Source organism: Vespa crabro, chromosome 3, assembly GCF_910589235.1.
Source record: "Vespa crabro chromosome 3, iyVesCrab1.2, whole genome shotgun sequence".
Lineage (NCBI taxonomy): Eukaryota > Metazoa > Arthropoda > Insecta > Hymenoptera > Vespidae > Vespa > Vespa crabro.
The window spans coordinates 8,746,155-8,765,188 of NC_060957.1; the positions used below are offsets into that span (position 1 = coordinate 8,746,155).

The window sequence follows — 19,034 nt, forward strand, 5'->3', positions numbered from 1 at the left end:
TTTTTGTGAACCAAGATATCCCCGCAGTCTGCCACATGACGCGCAGCTGGAACGATGACGATGCGGTGAGTCATCCTAAGCCATCAACCCTCATCTTCTGAAATCCCCCTGTATACCGCAAATAGTAACAACGGTTTCTCTCATGCCCTTAGCAACGAGAAGTTAAATCTAGCGAAAAAGAGTACCAATGAATGCATACTAACCCTTAGTGACTATAATAATACTCAGCATCAAGCTCTCTAGAAAATATTTTCTTAAGATTTTTCCACTCTTTTTACGCATATCACTTTCTTATTTTATCAATACGTAATTGTGAATAACAACATATAATAAGAAATGATGTTACTCTGCTTCATATAAAATAATGATATATCATTGAAAATTATAATACCTATTAATAATTTCCTATCATAAAATATCAATATTATTATTATTATTAGGATCACAATAATGGTATAAATCTTCAAAAGATCGATAATTACAGTATATAATAATCTCAATGTACTATATGACATATAGATTGAAATTTGCAGAAATAATAAATTAATTAAATAAAATAAGTTTTAAAAATTATTATTATTAAATAAAAGTCGTAATGTTAATTTTCCGTGAAATGAATAATATGTCGAAATAAATGATCTAAATACATATCTCTAGATAAAATCAAGATAAATCATAGTTATCGAATTAGTTACAATGGCAGCACTATCGCATCAGAACGAAGAAGGGAGCATCGTAGGCGCTCGGTGATTGGTTCGTAAGAGAAGAATGGGGATACGGGGCCCGCAGGAGTGGTGGAAGTTTTCTCTCCTCGGCCGCTGTACCTGATTGCGTGGCGTCACGCAGAAACACTAACGGATCAGTCGGCGTGCCGTTTAGTTCTTGTCCTTGAATTTTCGTCTGGCCTACGTGTATTCTCCCACACCGTCTCAAGTCTTATAGCAGTGATAATCGACGACGACAGGTCAGTGATCCCTACTTCTCATATTTATTGTTTTAATCATTCACAACGAATCATCACATACTCCTTTTAACATTCTACCGGCTCGAGCCGGCATATTTAGAAATATCGAGTTTATTACGCCGGTGAAAAGTAATTATATTTTTACGTTGTTCCTATTACCCTCTTCCCTTCTTAAATTTTTTCTAAAGTATCGATGTTATATGTAAATAATTTATTATTAAAGAGCGAAGATTTGCCGGTTTAACCAGAGAACAAAAAAGAAAGAAAAAGAGAGAGAAAGAGAAAGAGAGATAGAGAGAGAAAAAGAGAGAGGGGTGTGGTCGATATCATGTAAAACTAAGTATTAAGTAAAAGCTTCGTATTGAAGTTTACAATTTGTCTCTCATGTAATATTTTTAATCCGTCTCATTCGATTTTCTTTTCAATAAACCAATTGTTCCGCGCGAAATTATCGGACAAAGACGGTCGAATGGGAAAGGGCGTGGTTTTGACAGATGCAGAAGAACGCCTATCAAACATACTGATTCGTTTTTTCATCGATGCATTAAAATATATTATTGTCGATAATACTCCATTCTCTTATTTTCTTCTTTCTTCAAAATTTAAATTCCGTATACGTTTTCCAGCTTACATAGGCGCACTGTTACCAAGGCAACGATGCCATATAATAGAATATTCTTTTTTTAAATTTCAAATGAATTCCTTTCAAGTTACTGTCAAACGGAACGGAATTATAAATTTAGCCGAATATATTTCGAGGCCGCTGCGTTAACCGTGACCATGAAAAGGGAGTTCGAGTAGATATACAGGGTGTCTCATTTTATACGCCAATGATTGTTGATTTATTGTTAAAATTATTAATAATATAAAAGAATATTTTAAGAATAAATATAAAAGAGTTTTTGAGAGTTTAAAAATTAATTGAAATTATCAAGATTTTTACAAATATCAGCTACCTTCCATAAAATCGATTATATTTCTATGAACCTATTGAGATGTAGTAACCTCCTGTATATACACATATACACGTATATTTACTAGAGGGAATATGTGTGTATATGTGCATATATATATATATATATATATATATATATATATGTCGAAATGGAGTCGACGAACCCCACTACTCGAATCACCCTATGCCAATCGATGAATCCGTCTGCGTCGTGTCGTTGGCCCCCTCTCGAAGAACACCACCTCTTCTCCCCCACATCGAAATTCTATCGAAGCGTGCTTTGAACTCAAACGATTTAACGATCTTTGGGGTAGTTTCAAGAAAAGGACCGTTCTAAATTTAGATGTTTTTTTCTGTGTATATATATATATATATATATATATATATATATATATATATATATATACATGCATACATACATATACATAGACATATGTATATATATATATATTTTTTAGTGAATGAATCATTCCAAATTCCCATAGCTAGATACGTACCTGAGCTTTCGCAGAACCGTTCGATACGGCGCGCGTGCGCGCACTCCAGGGTTCGTTAGCCGTCACGGTCGCGCACGAAAGAGAGAAAGAACATTAACGTTTCGTCTCTCATTTTACATGCAACGACGATCTTTGCACATATGTATGTATATACGTGTATCCTGCATACGTGTATATGCTTTTTTCTTTCTCTCTCTCTCTCTTTCTCTCTGATTTTTTCATACATACACATGTGTGTATATATATATGTATATAGATGCATAGTTCAACCCACCGGTCGATACGCGTATATATGTAGATATAAACGTGTGTGCTTACCTAAGTACAGACCGTTTCAAACGAACTCTAAATTTACTTTGTTATCCCTTTTCATTCATTTACGACATCAAAGGTTTGTCATACTTTTTTTTTTTTATATAGATATATGATATATTAAATATAATTAAATTAACATATTGCAATAGAATTTACGATTTGATTTATTTCAATGTTTAATTACTGTTTGAATTCGATCGTCTGTTGGGGAAAAAAGATAAAAATACAGTGAGTGGCCACGCCCTGTCGCTACAACGACGATACGACGGATTAATGAATTTGTACTAAAATAATGAACGCCATGGAAAATATTAAGTTGGAAAGATACCATTTTTTCATTCTCCTTACATATTTATATATATATATATATATGCATGCATATTTTTACATACATATATTTTTGTTAATATCGTATCAATTAACGCCATACATACATATATTTTCAATCCCGAAAAAGGTAATATAAAGTGAATAATATGAAACAAACTGTACATAGGTATAAACACGTATCTCAATGTACGTCGAAGAAGTCCAGCATTAAATGCTATTACCCAAGTTAATTGGTTGCCGCGTAAACTGGTTGGTTGCCAGCTGTAAGATCTCATTTGCCTGATGTACCTGTTATTTCCAAATATTTCTTTCTTTTTTTCTTTCTATTTCTTTTCTTTTTTTTTTTGTTTTCTTTGATAATGTTTTTCGAAGCCTTCGCGCGTATCATCACACACACACACACATATATATATATACATATACGTACAAATTACTTGGACTTCTCGACCGACTCTAAAAGATAAATGGATTCGAGTGTATCTCTTATGTTAGACGATCTCGCATACTTTATCCAACGAATATGGAAGTAACGAGATGTTCAGATTCAGTAAAGTGCGCAGTAGGCCGTTCATATTTAAGGATGAAGAGGGTGATTCACTCGTTCAACCGAAGCAACGAGCGTCCTGTAAACCGGCATGGATTGTCGTTCCGTGCAACCTAGTTTCCTTATTAACTTGCCGCTCTCCTTTCCTCGCCAGATGCATTTGACCGAGAAAATTCGCATGAACTTGCAGAATGATTTCTCCGGATCTTCATCAAATAATATTACCATCTTGTCGACATTTTATTTAACGTTGAGAAAACGAAAGAAACTTGCTGTGTAATGTACGCTAGGTGTCCTAGTTGAGTTGAATATCTTCGTTGTTTTTGATGACACGGATAAATCTCGCTGAAACAAATTGCACGGTTCGAACGTGATGAAAATATGATTACATACAAAATGATCTTTTCCAAGGTAATCTTTATCATTAGAACGGAGAGATATACAAGATGATCAAATCAAATAGGACATCTTATGTCCTAAATTATAGGTTAACTATTAAACGACTGAACTTTTCTTTTATACAGTTTTTTAGAAATATTAATATTTTATTTATTACGATTATTTTAAATTGTGTAAAGTAATTTTTACATATATAAATATATAAATATATTTATCTCGTACGAGTGAGATTTACTTTTTCTTTATCCACTTGTATACCGTAAGGCTATCAAGATATCGCTTGTCTTTACGTCTTACCGTTACGTGCAACCATACATACACACAATATTATTCCATACACTTTTATATATATATATATATATATATATATATATATATATATATATATATAATACACCTGAGATACACGTACACATTCATGTAATATCGACACCCACGTATATTTGGAAAAATGTGCAATGTATAGCCAACTGTATATACAATGGCACCTGAAAATAATTCTGCATTCTTTCGAACTGATCGTGTTTTTTTTTTAACATTCTGAAGTTGTAAATAAATGTAAAAAAAAAAGAGAAGAAGAGAAAAGCAAGAAATGTATGTGATATGATTTATATGATTAAAAATCTATTTATTTAATTTCAAACAGTATAAGATCATTTTTGTGAGTCACTCTAAAGGACGTGAACATACTCTTGCCTCGCATATAATGCCTCTCTTCGATTCTCTCTCTCTTTTTCTCTCTTTTTCTCTCTCTGTCTATAACAGGCATACAAGCGACTACCATATAAGGACCTATACAGTCTTGTCGATGCTGACCCACCATTCGTGAGAGAGAGCATATCCCTCGAAACTCTTTCTCGGTCTTCGAGGATCGTCTTTCGTACTCCCGATATTTACAACATGGCTTTGTTCAAAAGTTCTGTCACGAATATTCTATTTTAGACAGACGCGAAGCCTCTTAAGAATCTTTTTTGTTTTTTTTTTTCCTAAATTACACTCCAGTAAACTTTACACAATAACCGATTAAAAATACATGTATTCGTGTACTTATATTTCGTTGATGAGCGCACATATGTGTCTGCGGTTTCATGTAAGACACATTACACGATCTTGTAACGATTTGATACGGCTTCGGTGTACTATATCAGAAGATCTTTATACAAATGTTGCCATAGAAACTTCAGCGAACGTAATTTCGTTTGCGTTAAAAAAAAAAAAAAAAAAAAAAAAAAGTAATGAAAATTAATAAAAAAAAAATGAATAAAAAAGAAAATTAATGAAAATTAATAATTATATTATATTGTTTTTTTTATCACCCACGAAATGTCTTTTTAAAAGAATATTTTTTAACTAAGAATACGTAATTTAAAACAATTGTATTTTTATATGAATTTAATTATCCATTATTAATTTTATGATAAAACAAAATATCTAATTGGAAACAATACGTCAATATCATTCAAGGAAAGAAATTCTAAAATTATGCAGGAACAAAACGAATAAAGTGATGAGAGGAAGCTTAAACAGGAAGTAGCAAGCCGCCGCTATTTCCTGTTCGTAACGTATAGCTTACTTGGTTACCATTAAATAAGAGGTAGGAAAAAAGTGCAGACGAGTAAATTTTGCTGAAAGTCATGATTCAATATTGAACGATGTATATTCAATTTCACGATTTATTTCAATGTATATTTCCGACGTAACTGTCTATATGACCGACCGACAATGAGTATTGATAACGGTGTATATATAAACAGAATCTCGTCAAGTTATGATAGAAGTTAAAAAAAACAAAATCCATAGCGTAAATAATGTAATATAAACTAGTTATATGTTTTTTACTTCATTGAACTTGACGGAATTAATAAATATAATGATTCATAAGAATGATCGTATACTTGATAATCGTTGATAATCGTTTTATTAAATTCATGTGACAGATTTATATAAATTATTTCTAAAAAAAAAAATATTTAAGTCAAGCGCTCCATATGATTAATACGTCGATCGTAATACCGATTCAACGTTTTATTTTTTTTTTCTCTTTTTTTTTTATTATTGAAATCATGCGAAGAATTATTGCTGACAGATATATGTTATTAGATATCTTTCATATAATACGTATGCACCTTTAAAAAAAAATGATTGTAGAAATTCTTGAAATTCAACTATATCACCTCCATGGAAAGAACGACCAGACATTTCGTCCAGTTTGGTCAGATCCCGCCTGAAGGAACGCCTATTTTGCCCTCTCCACGTCGTTAAACAGTGGCAAACAGTCAGCAGAGGGAGCCCGCGTGCATAAATTCACCTACTCCATTAGCCGAAAGTAGATTGTACGCCGAGATCCAAGAATATGATAATAACACATACGGCACTGAATAGCGATCTCGAATCATTTTCCGCCCCCCATATAATCTCTTACTCTCTGCTCAAAGCTAGTCATTCTCCCCGTAAATGCGGTATAGATTAATTCATTTTTTTTTACTTGCCCAAATAAAATCAATATTTATCATAGTCATTTGATTGTACTCGTTCAAATGGAACAAACGAGAATCGAAATTCGATTTCGTTTCTCCGAATCGATATTAACCAAAAATTTTTACATATAACATAATTATAAAATAATAATATTTGAAAACAAAGTCCAAGTAATTAAAAATATATATATATATATATATATATATATATATATATATATATATATAGATATATATGGATATATATATATAAATATTGTATAAGATTAGGAAAAAGATTTCCAATTTGTTAAGTATATGGCATTATTTCAGATTGAAGAAGTTTAACGCAGCATCATGTCAAGCCCGTCGTTAAAAGATCTACCTAAAGTAGCGCTAGATTTGAAAAGCGAGCTAGAAGGCTTCAATCACGGTTGTATGAAGAAGGCAGCAACTGCGGAGAAAAACGTCTTGCCCTCTGCAGAAGGTATTTTAAACGATTTAAATGATTTGCAATAATTTTTTTATCTTTTGCGATCGTACGAATAATATCGAAGAAATTATAATTATAATTATGATCAATCAGATTTTACAAGTTTTATATTATTAGTACACGTTAAAAAAAAGTGTCGATTATTTTTAATTTAAAAATATATATAGACGTACGACAAGAGCGACAACATTCCGAATTGATTCACGACGTGGAAAGTTTTAAACAACATCAATTGAAGCATGCAGATACAAAAGAGAAGATTATTTTACCAAATGCCAAAGGTATTGAAACGAAAGTAGAATATTCGAACAAACGAAAAGTTGTCTACATTATTTTGGTAACAGTATAATCAAAAAATCGATTTTAAGATCAAAGCTTAAAGCTAGCTTGTAGATAAACTCAATCAAAATTTCGCTTTTTCATAAAGAATATCGGGGTAAAAAATGGACCGAGATTATATAGAGCAGGCTATGTTTCAATATTCCTATCATGGAACTCATATTCATTAATATGTATACGTCTTAAGTTATTTTCATGCATATGTTTGTATATATGTTTATGCTTATGTGTTTTCATCATTGTTTTCAGGTAACTTCGTCTTAAAAAAAATTGCTTATTAACATTATAATACTCATGGAATGTTGTTATTGTATTGTTATAATTTATTTTCAATGTTTACAGATGTTGCAGCAGAAAAAACTCAGCAAACGCTGATCGCTGGCATTGAAACATTTGATCCAACTAGTTTGAAACATACTACAACTCAGGAGAAGAATCCATTGCCTGATAAAGATGGTGAATATATATTTAAATTAATTACAATAACTTTTACCAATTATTTCACCATTTCTACCGCTTACCATTATTACTCTATTATATAAAATCTAATTACATTTATATAAAAATAAGAACATTACGTATAAATTATAATTTATTTTGCTATTATCTATTACAGCGATTCAGCAAGAAAAGGGAAAACAACAATTGATCTCTGGAATCGAAAATTTCGATCCAGCGAAACTCAAGCATGCAGAAACGCTTGAAAAAAATCCTTTGCCTACCAAAGAAGGTTTGTATGATTTTTATGGAAACATTTAAAAAAAGAAACAAAAAGATAGATAGAAAAATATATATATATATATATTTTTTGTATTTTAGCAATCGATGCTGAGAAAATAGCTGCTTAAGAATATTGTCAGAAGAATGAAGAAGAGAAAGAGCAGCAATTTGTCATTTCTTCCATTTTCTATATCATGACATTGTATAACAATAATTCATACATTGCCAACAAAAATGTGAATGCGAAACACTGTGTTAATGTAATCTCATGATTATACTTATACTACCGTCACAAACGTTCCTTCTGGCGATATCTAAACGCAATAAATGGTTTTCTATTACGATCAAGAAAACCTTAGATATTGTGGCGATGCGAGTCCTAATATTTTTTGTCAAACTAACTTCATTTTAGGCTCACGACGCTATCATCCAAATATTTTGATACTCGTCAAAGGATGTACTTTTTATACTAAAAAAGCTGCACGCAAGTAAAACTTTATTTTCTATAGCAGCAAGATTGGTGGCATTGCATACGTTATAGATATCGCAGAGCTACACCGATTGACTTTATATTTGTGTAAAAATCATATTTTATATAACGGGCTATTGTACTTTTTTAATATTTCGTACGTAACGCATTGTCATTCCAATGAAATTATTACGATGAATAAAAAAATCATTTGTACAAAATTTTCTTCCAATTTTATCAGACATAGTAATTATTTACCGATTTTCAAAAATGTTACTATAAATGCTTATTTAATATTAATTTACTTTATCAAATAATGTAAGATTAAATGCTTCTAGTTACTTTTAATAGAATACGTGTAATAGTTCTGTTTACTCACTCAAAATTACCGCGCATCAGAAGAAAACAAAGACCGACTTCGAACAGAAACAGAACAAAGGACCCGCCCTTGAGGTTTATGATCGTCAAGCAAGATTAACGTATGTTCTCTGCCTCTTATGTTAATTTTTTTTAACTAGTAATCACCGATTCATTGGTTGACTAAGTAAAAAGGAGAAATATATGTGGTAAATTGTAATATTTTATATTTAATAAGACCGCGTATAAAAAGTTTTTTACCCAATTAATGATCTTCCAATGATTTTTAGATTTCGTTTAACCAATAGCGGTTTAGAAACTTATTTTCCGAACACGTTGTAGTAAACGGTTTTCTTATCCTTTATTTTGTTCTTTAGTTAACATTTACAATAATTATTTTTTGTTAATTTTATTTCCAGGCGATTAGAATAAGTTATTCTTTAATTTTGTTGATCAAAAAATCGATATATCAATAACGATTTATAATCCACGTAAGTAAAATCAATCATCATCCTTCAATCGTTCTAAGACAAAATACTTTAACGACATTCTATTTATTATATTAATCAGGATTTATCATTTGTCATTATTTAAAGTAGATATTCTTCTTTTTATATTTAATATCATATTGCTTATCGATTGTCATATATTTGCCGATAAATGGAAACTAGTATAAGTTGCATTTATTACTTATATAAACAAAGATCATATGTGTATTTATAGAAATGCATGTATATATACATCTGTCATGAATTTCGTTTACATAAATTATATTAAGCATAAAAAAAAAAAAAGGAATATGATGCATGCAAATCAAACTGATTATCAAAATTTTAATCTTTACTTTTTTATAAGTATAAAATATTTTTATGATTTCTTTTTGAAGAATTATGGAAATATCTCCCAGAAAATCTTCAAAACGAACGCAAGAACATGTAGATGAATGGTTACAAAGTCAAGGATATTTTCGAAAGCATATTCCTAGGGACCCAACTTGTTTGTTTAGAGCTGTTAGCGAACAAGTTTATTTAACACAATACTATCATATACGAGTAAGAAAAGAATGCGTAGAATTCATGCGACAAAAGAAGCATTTATTTGAAGAGGTAATGTTATAAGATTTCTTTTAGATAAGTATTAACTCAGTACTTATAAACATCACTTAAATTCTTTTTGCAGTCTATAACAATTCCATTTGATAATTACCTAGAACAAATGGCATGTTTCACAGAATCAGGTGGTCCGAATGAAATTCAAGCTATATCTTTGCTTTACAAGAAAGATATAATTTTGTTTAATGGACAGAAACAAACGTGTAAATCAGTGACTAATAATGGTTTTACAAATCATATATATTTATGTCATACGCCACAAAAACAGTATGAAAGCGTATATAATAAAAATTTTGTTATGGCTGCTGGCTTTTGTCAATGTAAGTAGTATCCATTTTACAATTACATTTTAATATTTTATTTTTCATTTGGCTTTATATTCATAGCTATTATGTATCAAATTCTGTATAAAAATGTATTTGATATGAAAAATGTGGATAATACTGTTCACAAAATGCTACATGATCGAAGTTCTACCCTGAGACATGATAAATTTTTCTTGAAAGGAAATCTTGAGATAAGAGAGTAAGTTCTTTTAGGAAACACTTCTAATCAGTATAGTATATACTTCATGTTTCCTTATATCTCTCTTTTTAGACAGTTGTCTGCAGAAATATATAAAAGAATTGAAAATGGCTGTGAGACAACAGGGGATATGTACTGTTTCTCCAAAGGTGTACCACCGTTCCCTTATAGAGTTGCTAAAGCTATTGATGTTAATATTTATAGAAATATTGACTTCGATGTATGGCATGAAATTAGACGAGGTATGTAGTTTACATTATGTGTACTGCATTATTACAAATATTTAATTAATGTTTGTACTATTACACAGAAATAAAAAATGCTGGTTGGACAAGATATAACAGTAATGGTCTCCAAATTGGAGATAAATGTTTAATTGAAATGAACTTTAATAAAAATGACTTGGATGGAATTAATAATAATACAAGAGCCACTTCAGAGGACAATCAAGGTTGTAATGAAACAAAGACATTACAAAAAAAATCGGATCAAAATCCTACAATCTTTTGTGGACATATTCAAGAAATAAGTAAAAACGAAGGTTCCGTAGTAGTATTTGTAGAAGAACTTGGAGAAAAAAAGACTGTACCATATTCTTCTCTCAAACCATTATCTTTACGAAAAAATAAGCAGAGCAATTGGGCACCAACATGTAAAAAAAATGTCCAGCTGATTGATTCCAGTTGGTGTACAATTTAAATAAGATTCTATTATTAATTTTTTTTCAATGGTTTATATATGAACGTTATGTATGATTTTTTTAGATCAAAAATATAAGAAATCTTCTAATGCTAGTTCAAACAAAACAAAAGAACAAATAAATCGTATGGATTCTACATCTACTAATAATCCTGAAAAAAATCTTGATAATAACAAGTGTTCCATTACTACCAGTAACACTTGTATTTCTGATACTACTAATGTGACTACTCCTTTATTAACTACTAGCACTGCGGCACCTGTTATGATAATTACTAATAATAATGACAATAATAATGAAAATATAAAAAGAGAGGATTTTTCAGAGTGTCAATGGCAAAGACAAGAATGGTAAATGTTACATTATCAGCTCGTATTATGACTCTACAATAATTCTATATAAAATATTATAAATTAGTGTTATGTTAGTAGGAATAATCAAAATCAAGGTCAAGTGCTTGGGGAAAATACATTGGGAAAATTACAAAATTATACTACAAATGTACGACAATCATGTACTATATTATAAAAAATGAAAAATAGATTTTGATGTAAAGAATAAATTCTTATTTTTCCAGAATAATACTTTTCAATTTCATGGACAGGGTGATATGGATGAAAATACAACAAAAGATAGTAGAGAAGGTATGTTGGCATTAAAAAAAAAATACATTAATAGTAAAGTATATAATAATATATTAGTGATATAAAAACAAAGATTATTTTAGTAAAATTATTATAATTAAATTAGGTTTAATGTAGGATAAATTCGTATGTATAAATTAAATATTTATAAATTATAAAATGGATTATATGAATATATCTGTTACACTTTTTTAGATAATTCACAAGTTGTAACCGGAACTTCATCATTATATTATGTTGCTTCGGATGGTAATTCCTATCCTGCTGTTTCGTACGTACCTGGTTATACAGGTGAATTAATACCTTCTAATCAAATGAATCGAACATTACGAAATGTTAATAATTTGACTCAAAAAGGTATGGATTTAAATAGCTGTGATTTACCATTGTCAGGTATGTATTTTAATCTAACTTAAATTATTATTTTATACAAATCTATAAATAATTATCCGTTTTAGATCCAGCTACATTAAAATTTTTCTATAATTTAGGATTAGAGGTAAGAGACATATATGTTTGAAGAACATTAATATTAGATGAGATAAAAATATAATCGTATGAATTGTATTTATATAGTATTTCCGCGTCAATCATGCATGGAACTATGGTCCTAATGGACAGTCAGCACCTCCGGAATCTTGGTGTATAGCTGTTCCATCTGTTGCATCATCAAATACAAGTATTATATAGTATTATATATTTTGTACACATCTACACACACACAAACTCACATGATATGCATATTATATTGTATTTAATAATTTTATTAAAAATATTTTTCATTTTTTTACAGATGCATCTCAAAATATGGAAGAAGTACAGAATATTAACACATGCATACCAGAAAATGAAAAACCAATAGAACAAAAAGAAAATACTGACAATAATGCGAACAATACTATTATCCCACAACTAGCACAGAAGACAATGAATATGTGCGTAAATAATGTAACCGATTTACAAAAAGACAAGCTAAAAAAGATGGAAAATGGAAGGAATACATCACAGTTTGCCCAGGAGAATATTAAAGATACAGAGAATGTCAATAAAGACAAACAACGAGCTAATAATACAGCACCACGATTTAAAAAAAATACACCTAAAGGTATGCTTGATCAAAAGAAAGTAATATAATTTATTTTATATCAATACTCTTCATAAACTAATGTATTACTTTTCTTTACAGATCAACATTATAATAACTGCGAACAAATGTATCCGTACAAAAAGAATTTTTCTAAGCAATATCAACAGAACCCCTCGTTTTGCGAATCTCAAAATGTTCCAAATTTACAAAATGGTGATATGCAAGCACCTCTTGTCAATACTGTTTTAAATCAAGTACATGTACCTCCTGGAATGCCAAATTCTTGTCATATACCTTATATGCAGCAATCACCATATCCAAATATACCATATTGCGAGAATGAAATAGATACATACGGAGGCTCGTATTACTTGTCTCAAGGAGGCTTCCCTAATATTACTTGCATCCCAAATTCTGATGTCGTGGATGCAAATAATATGCATTCCTTTTTACCATATTTCTATCCAAGTGCAGAAACATATCCCCCAGCTTATCCATCTGTATATTCACCATATATGCATCCTCAACAGACAGCAGCATATGGTGGTTTACCGCCGCAAAATATACACGATTCATGGTATTCGGTTCCAGAGCAACATTACTATCTTCAATATGGTCCTGTTCCAGTTCGAACAGCAGAGCCTTCTGGTGAAATAGGACAGAGTAATAATTCAAATTCATCGACTTAAGCTAGTACATTCATCATAAAACAATCTTTACACTTTCTTATAAAAATATTAAAACTTATATGTATGTACATATATTACTTATTAGTATAATATCCAATTACCGTTATAAACTCTGTTACTAATATGTCGACATGTAATATTAGTAATGCGAATTTTTATACACCATAGAATTAATTTTCTATTACGAAGAAAAATGTAAAGAGAGATACGATTACTTTTCTGTCATTTATTTAGTTGAACTTAAGATAAACATAAATAGCATATCATTTATATTTTTATATTTGAGTGTTCTTATTACAAATATTTTGCTTATCTGTACAAGGAAATAATATTAAACTTGTATAATACAATATTAAATATATAAAATTGAACTTCTATTATTTTTTTTTTTTTTTTTAGAAATAAGTCTTGTTTATGTTTTAATTATCTGACAGTTTAGTTTATTCTTACCTTCGTTAAATATATACCTTATAATTTATATTATATACTAATATATAATTCTTATGTTAAAAATGATTGTATATCTAATAATAACAATTAAATCTAATAAAAATTTAATTATGCTTATTAATAGATGTTTTCGTTTCTTATTTTACAAAATATTTTTTCATAATAAATATAAAATAATTGTTAGTTTTCTTTCGTACTCCAAGAAATAAACATTGAAATACTCTCATTCGTATTGTTACGTTTAATCATCTTATAGTTTCAATGATTTTATAATTACTTAAACAATGTAGAATGTACTTATTAAACAATAGTATATTTTCTTAGACAAAATACGTAACTCGCAAGATACGTAATGTTATAATCATCTCAGCTTGTGGATTTTAATATGCAGCAATTTCCATATGATGACATTTGGGTTGATAGTATTTGTGACATATTAAAATTTATATCTAAATTAGTATATAATGCAAATACTATCGGGCAAATGGCTGAATATATTTCAACGTGTTTCCGAAATATTTTCCTTTTAATTCTAATTAAATATTAATGTACTTAAATTTTACAGTGTTAATTATATTTCGATAAATAAATAAATTAAATATAATAGAATTCTAAAATAATTTTTAATAGACAATTTTATAATCTTTCTAGAATTGTATACTATAAAAATAAATAGAAAGTATTTAATAATTAAAAAAAAGAATTTATGAGATTTAATGTATTTATATATACAATTCTGACATGGTTAATTGATCCGTCGAAAAATGAATTTTGATAACAGAAGAGCATTGTAAATAACGTGATTTTTGAGAAATTTTATTCTTTTAATTGAACCGATAAATGGGAATACAGATAAGTTGTATTATTTCGTTAGTATCAATTTCTTGGATGGTACAATGGATATTTTGTACTTAATGTTATAGTATAATTTCTCGCTGCTAGATGGTGCGATGAGTATTTTACATTAAAGTGTTGTAGTATTAATTCCTGTTACTAGTTGGTACTACGAGTAATGTTTGCGCACATTCAATACCTTTTGTTCAAAGCGTGTGTGACTTTAGCGACAGGTATAGACAAAATATGAACTGCGAATACATGCGGGGAACGCTGTCTCCATCATATGTCTATCATATCGGTATATAAGCTTGTTGGTTATTCTTCTTTCGCGCGTACATAATAATTGGTTTTGTGTGTAAGATAGAGTAAGTAATTTAGTAGATAGTAAATTCACTCTTTTCAATCTCTCATATGTATATCTTTCTATGTGATGCATGCGTCTTGCAATGATCCATGTTAGATACAACTCTGGTACTGGATTTATTTCACGATAAAAGCATAAAGAATAATAAATGTAATTAACATATATGATAATTAGTATATAAATTTGCAAATTTAAAGAATTATCTTTGAATTTAACTATATCTTATCTATTTGTCTATAGAAGTATTATTTCCAATATAAAGTATTAGTACTTTAGTGTTTAATCAGAATTAGTTTGAAGGGATTTTTAAAATACATTGAAATATTCAGCCATGCGTCCGGTAAGTTGCATTGCGTGATTTACAATTAGATTTCAATATATTACAAGTACTATCGACCTAGGTCTCACTACGTGTAAATTTCTGCATCTGGAGACCAACGGGCTAACGGTGACTCTATTCTAAAGTTCGCGTTCGCGAAATAATCTAATCGAATTTTCAATAACAAATAAAACAAAGTTACCGGTAGGACTTTTAATTGTGTTCGCGAATACTCACGTGAGTGTTTAGAATAATGCTGACTCTACGTTGAAATCTGAGCTGACATGAGCTAATCGAGAATTCTGGCTCCCAACATTATCTAGAGGAGGAGGGTCAGTCTCCGTGAGTGTTTAAAACATTCACGTGAGTGTTTAGAATAATGCTGACTCTACGTTGAAATCTGAGGTGACATGAGCTAACCGAGAATTCTGGCTTCCAACGCTATCTAGAGAAGGGTCAGTCTCCACTTATGGGTAACTGAACCGTCGCAACATCGGCAACTACATGTACTCTACTACTAAGTAGAATCTTTCGTGTATCTCAAATTTCGAATAATACAATAAAATCCATGGTAAGACTTTTAATCAAGCCCAGACACTCACGAGGTCTATTTAATTGAATTTTCGAATAAATAAAATGTACTTCTAATCGCGTCCACTAACACCCATGCATATGCCGTCCTACACGCGCTTGTGTTCTCCCTATCCTTCCCGTATTATCGCATAAAAATTGACGATGAACCGAGCCATTCAACGATACATCGGACTCATCCGATCGTAGATAAGTCTATCCCTCGTTGATCCCTCGATGATCCCTGGAAAAGAAGAAGAAAAGATGAAGAACAGAAAGAAAAGAAATATGAAATAGAAAAGAGAAGCGAAGAAAGAAAAAAAAAGAGCCGGAACGTACACGTACGTGACAACGACGAAACCCGGAACAAGAAGTGGATATATTGAATATCGTTCTACCCGATCAAAATCAGAATACCAAAATTAAGCTTGATTTTTCCCTACTGAAAGAAGGAGACCCGCTCAAAGTCCCTTCCAAAGGACTACATTCAAGAGCCCAACCTATGGGTTCCACACGAAATTCATGAATAATAATTAATAAGAATAAATAGGAATAACAGCAAACATAAATGCGGTAGAAAAATTTTCTATGCGTTTCTCTAAGAAAATATTTTAGAATTCTACTATATTTAATTATTTATTTATTGAAATATTAATGGCAATATAAAATGTAAGTACTTTAATGTTTAGTTAAAATTCATGAATCTCATACGTTGTTTGAATATTACATAAGTGTTCAATTATGTTTGTCAAAAAATAAAATTTAATTTAATTTGTTATAATCGGATCTTACGATTTTGATAATGTTACTAAGAATATTTTATTGCTTAAATATTAATTTATTCTAATTCATTTATCTCGTACATTATTTAAATGTTAATAATGTAATCTTATTTATTAATTATTCTCTCTCGAGTTTGCGATTTATGTTTGTTGAAAATTAAAATTAAATTTATTTTATGTTGATCGTGTCTTACGATCTTCGTAATGTTATTAAGAATGTTCTATTTTTAAATATTTAAATTTTGAATTTAATTTAATTTAACTTTAGAAAAGTAAAAACAGATGAAAAATTCTGGATACTAATCTAAAGGAATGGTATCTTCTCTTAAAGAAATATTATTTTAGTAATGCGTGGCGAAATTTGAAAAATTTGGCATACATCCCAGCATAATTGTTTCAGCTCCATGTGCATCTTTATTCAATGCACTTTTAGTGGTCCTCATAATTGTCATATACGTTTCGTAGCTATGACTTTAATACAAAACTCGATTTTATTAAGATAAAATTATGAATTTAACTGAACTTTAGGAAAGGAAAAAAAAAGGCAAACTTTATATCTCGATTTTAATAATAAAAATGGATAAAAAATTCACTTACTACTTAAGAAGTTCTGCGACGGCTCCAAAACACTCGTCCGCGATTTAGATTGAAATTAAGGGTGGATAAAACGTAGCTGGTTGAAATTGAGTTAAGTCGGTATCGAAGTTAGTCGAGATCCTATTCAATCGTGCACTGACTCTAATTTGCGGTAGTTATTTATTAACGAACGATCACTGAATTTACTTCGAGAAATTCTATTGTCTTTTATAAATACAGTCTGTGCAACTATTAAAAAAGCAAAATATTTTACAAGTGAACACTGACTCTTACGATTGCATTGCACGCAATCGATGCAAAAATACTTGTTGTTTAAATCGCAAAACGCAAACGAATAAACACAGTTTTTACTTTGCGATATTTTTATAATAGTGACACAAACATTCGATTACATCATCGCTTCGAACGCAATTGCAATGATGTTCTGAAATTAAGAAAAATAAACACAAAATTATTAATATCACTGTTATAATAAGAAACTATATAAATTATTGAAGAAACGTGTGATATAAAAATATACTTACTTTAAATATTCGTTAATACTTGCGGCAAAAATATCCTGAGAGATCTTTGCTGTTTACTCGTCGGAGGACAAAGGAGAACTGATCCGGTAATCGTTAAGATTATAAAAATATATATATATATATATATATTTATATCATATATGTTTATGTTACGCAAGGCCAACTACCCAGGGATGAAAATTTTAAAGTATTGGAATTTTAAAGTAAAATTATTTTAAGTTTCTCGCGCGTTCTGATCTTTGTAATGTTAAACGAATGTACTATTGTTTAAATATTCGTTTATTGTACTCCGTGTATATTAGAGATTTTTTTAGAGAAAATATATTTATATTTATAAAAAATTACCGAAAATATTAATTCATGAATTTTTACGTTTGGATAGTGAGAGTTTCTATGTTCAGGCGTCACAATACAAAAAAAAGAACTGACTCGGTAAATATCAAAGTTAATAAAAAGTTCGTATATATTTATATTACGTAAGGTCAACTATCCAGGAATGAAAATTTTTTAAAATATTGAAATTTTAAATTAAAATTATTTTAAGTTTCTCGCATGTAACAATCTTTGTGACATTGGACACAAATTTCTTTATTTTTGCCATAGAATCATCTGTCCAAAGAATGATCAAGTGAGTTACTGTAGTTTCTCTGTACGAGCATTGTGAGACGCATTTCTTTGGGCTTAGAAATGTTTAGAAAATCTTAGCATCAGCTATTTATGCACAAACAGCATACATTTGCTACTTTATAGACATAACATACATCATTTAAACGTGATATGAAAATCAGTAGTAGGGATATAAGCTTCTTCTCTTTTGCCGTAAATTTCATGGGGCGCCACAATACAAAACTTTTCTACGTGAAAAATGTCGAAAACAGCATTTATGTCGACAATGAGAACAGACGTAATTTTTGACTAATTTTGATGGACATGTTCACATTTTAAAGACAAATGGTTTCATCTAGGACATATGTTTTATGAATTTTTGAAAACGCT

General features: G+C 29.8%; 2 protein-coding genes and 1 long non-coding RNA gene across 7 annotated transcripts; 2 read left to right on the top strand and 1 right to left on the bottom strand.

Moving 5' to 3' along the window:
- The first annotated feature begins 806 nt into the window (after window positions 1-806).
- On the top strand, window positions 807-8,702 carry LOC124422554 (thymosin beta). Of its 2 annotated transcripts, XM_046959179.1 has the most exons (6): window positions 807-964; window positions 6,794-6,947; window positions 7,121-7,234; window positions 7,635-7,748; window positions 7,909-8,022; window positions 8,112-8,702. In XM_046959179.1, the coding sequence occupies exons 2-6, from the start codon at window positions 6,818-6,820 to the stop codon at window positions 8,138-8,140; spliced, it is 501 nt and encodes a 166-aa protein (XP_046815135.1). In that variant the 5' UTR covers window positions 807-964; window positions 6,794-6,817; the 3' UTR covers window positions 8,141-8,702. The 2 variants fall into 2 exon arrangements, with proteins under 2 accessions (XP_046815135.1, XP_046815136.1); XM_046959180.1 differs by lacking the exon at window positions 7,121-7,234.
- Window positions 8,703-8,833: 131 nt separating this feature from the next.
- LOC124422548 (putative uncharacterized protein DDB_G0282133) lies at window positions 8,834-13,653 on the top strand. Of its 4 annotated transcripts, none has more exons than XM_046959122.1 (15): window positions 8,834-9,047; window positions 9,258-9,329; window positions 9,725-9,944; window positions 10,018-10,270; window positions 10,337-10,475; window positions 10,548-10,717; window positions 10,786-11,157; window positions 11,240-11,525; window positions 11,604-11,676; window positions 11,753-11,819; window positions 12,015-12,212; window positions 12,278-12,318; window positions 12,396-12,498; window positions 12,613-12,924; window positions 13,006-13,653. In XM_046959122.1, the coding sequence occupies exons 3-15, from the start codon at window positions 9,729-9,731 to the stop codon at window positions 13,593-13,595; spliced, it is 2,820 nt and encodes a 939-aa protein (XP_046815078.1). In that variant the 5' UTR covers window positions 8,834-9,047; window positions 9,258-9,329; window positions 9,725-9,728; the 3' UTR covers window positions 13,596-13,653. The 4 variants fall into 4 exon arrangements, with proteins under 4 accessions (XP_046815078.1, XP_046815082.1, XP_046815080.1 ...); XM_046959126.1 differs by having other exon boundaries at window positions 12,015-12,176; window positions 12,311-12,318; XM_046959124.1 differs by having other exon boundaries at window positions 11,607-11,676.
- On the bottom strand, window positions 13,587-18,117 carry LOC124422555. Its single transcript, XR_006941878.1, has 3 exons — window positions 18,039-18,117; window positions 17,515-17,938; window positions 13,587-16,379 (listed from the first exon to the last, which is right to left on the bottom strand). It is a non-coding gene; the product is annotated as an uncharacterized LOC124422555 (long non-coding RNA).
- Between the last annotated feature and the right edge of the window lie 917 nt (window positions 18,118-19,034).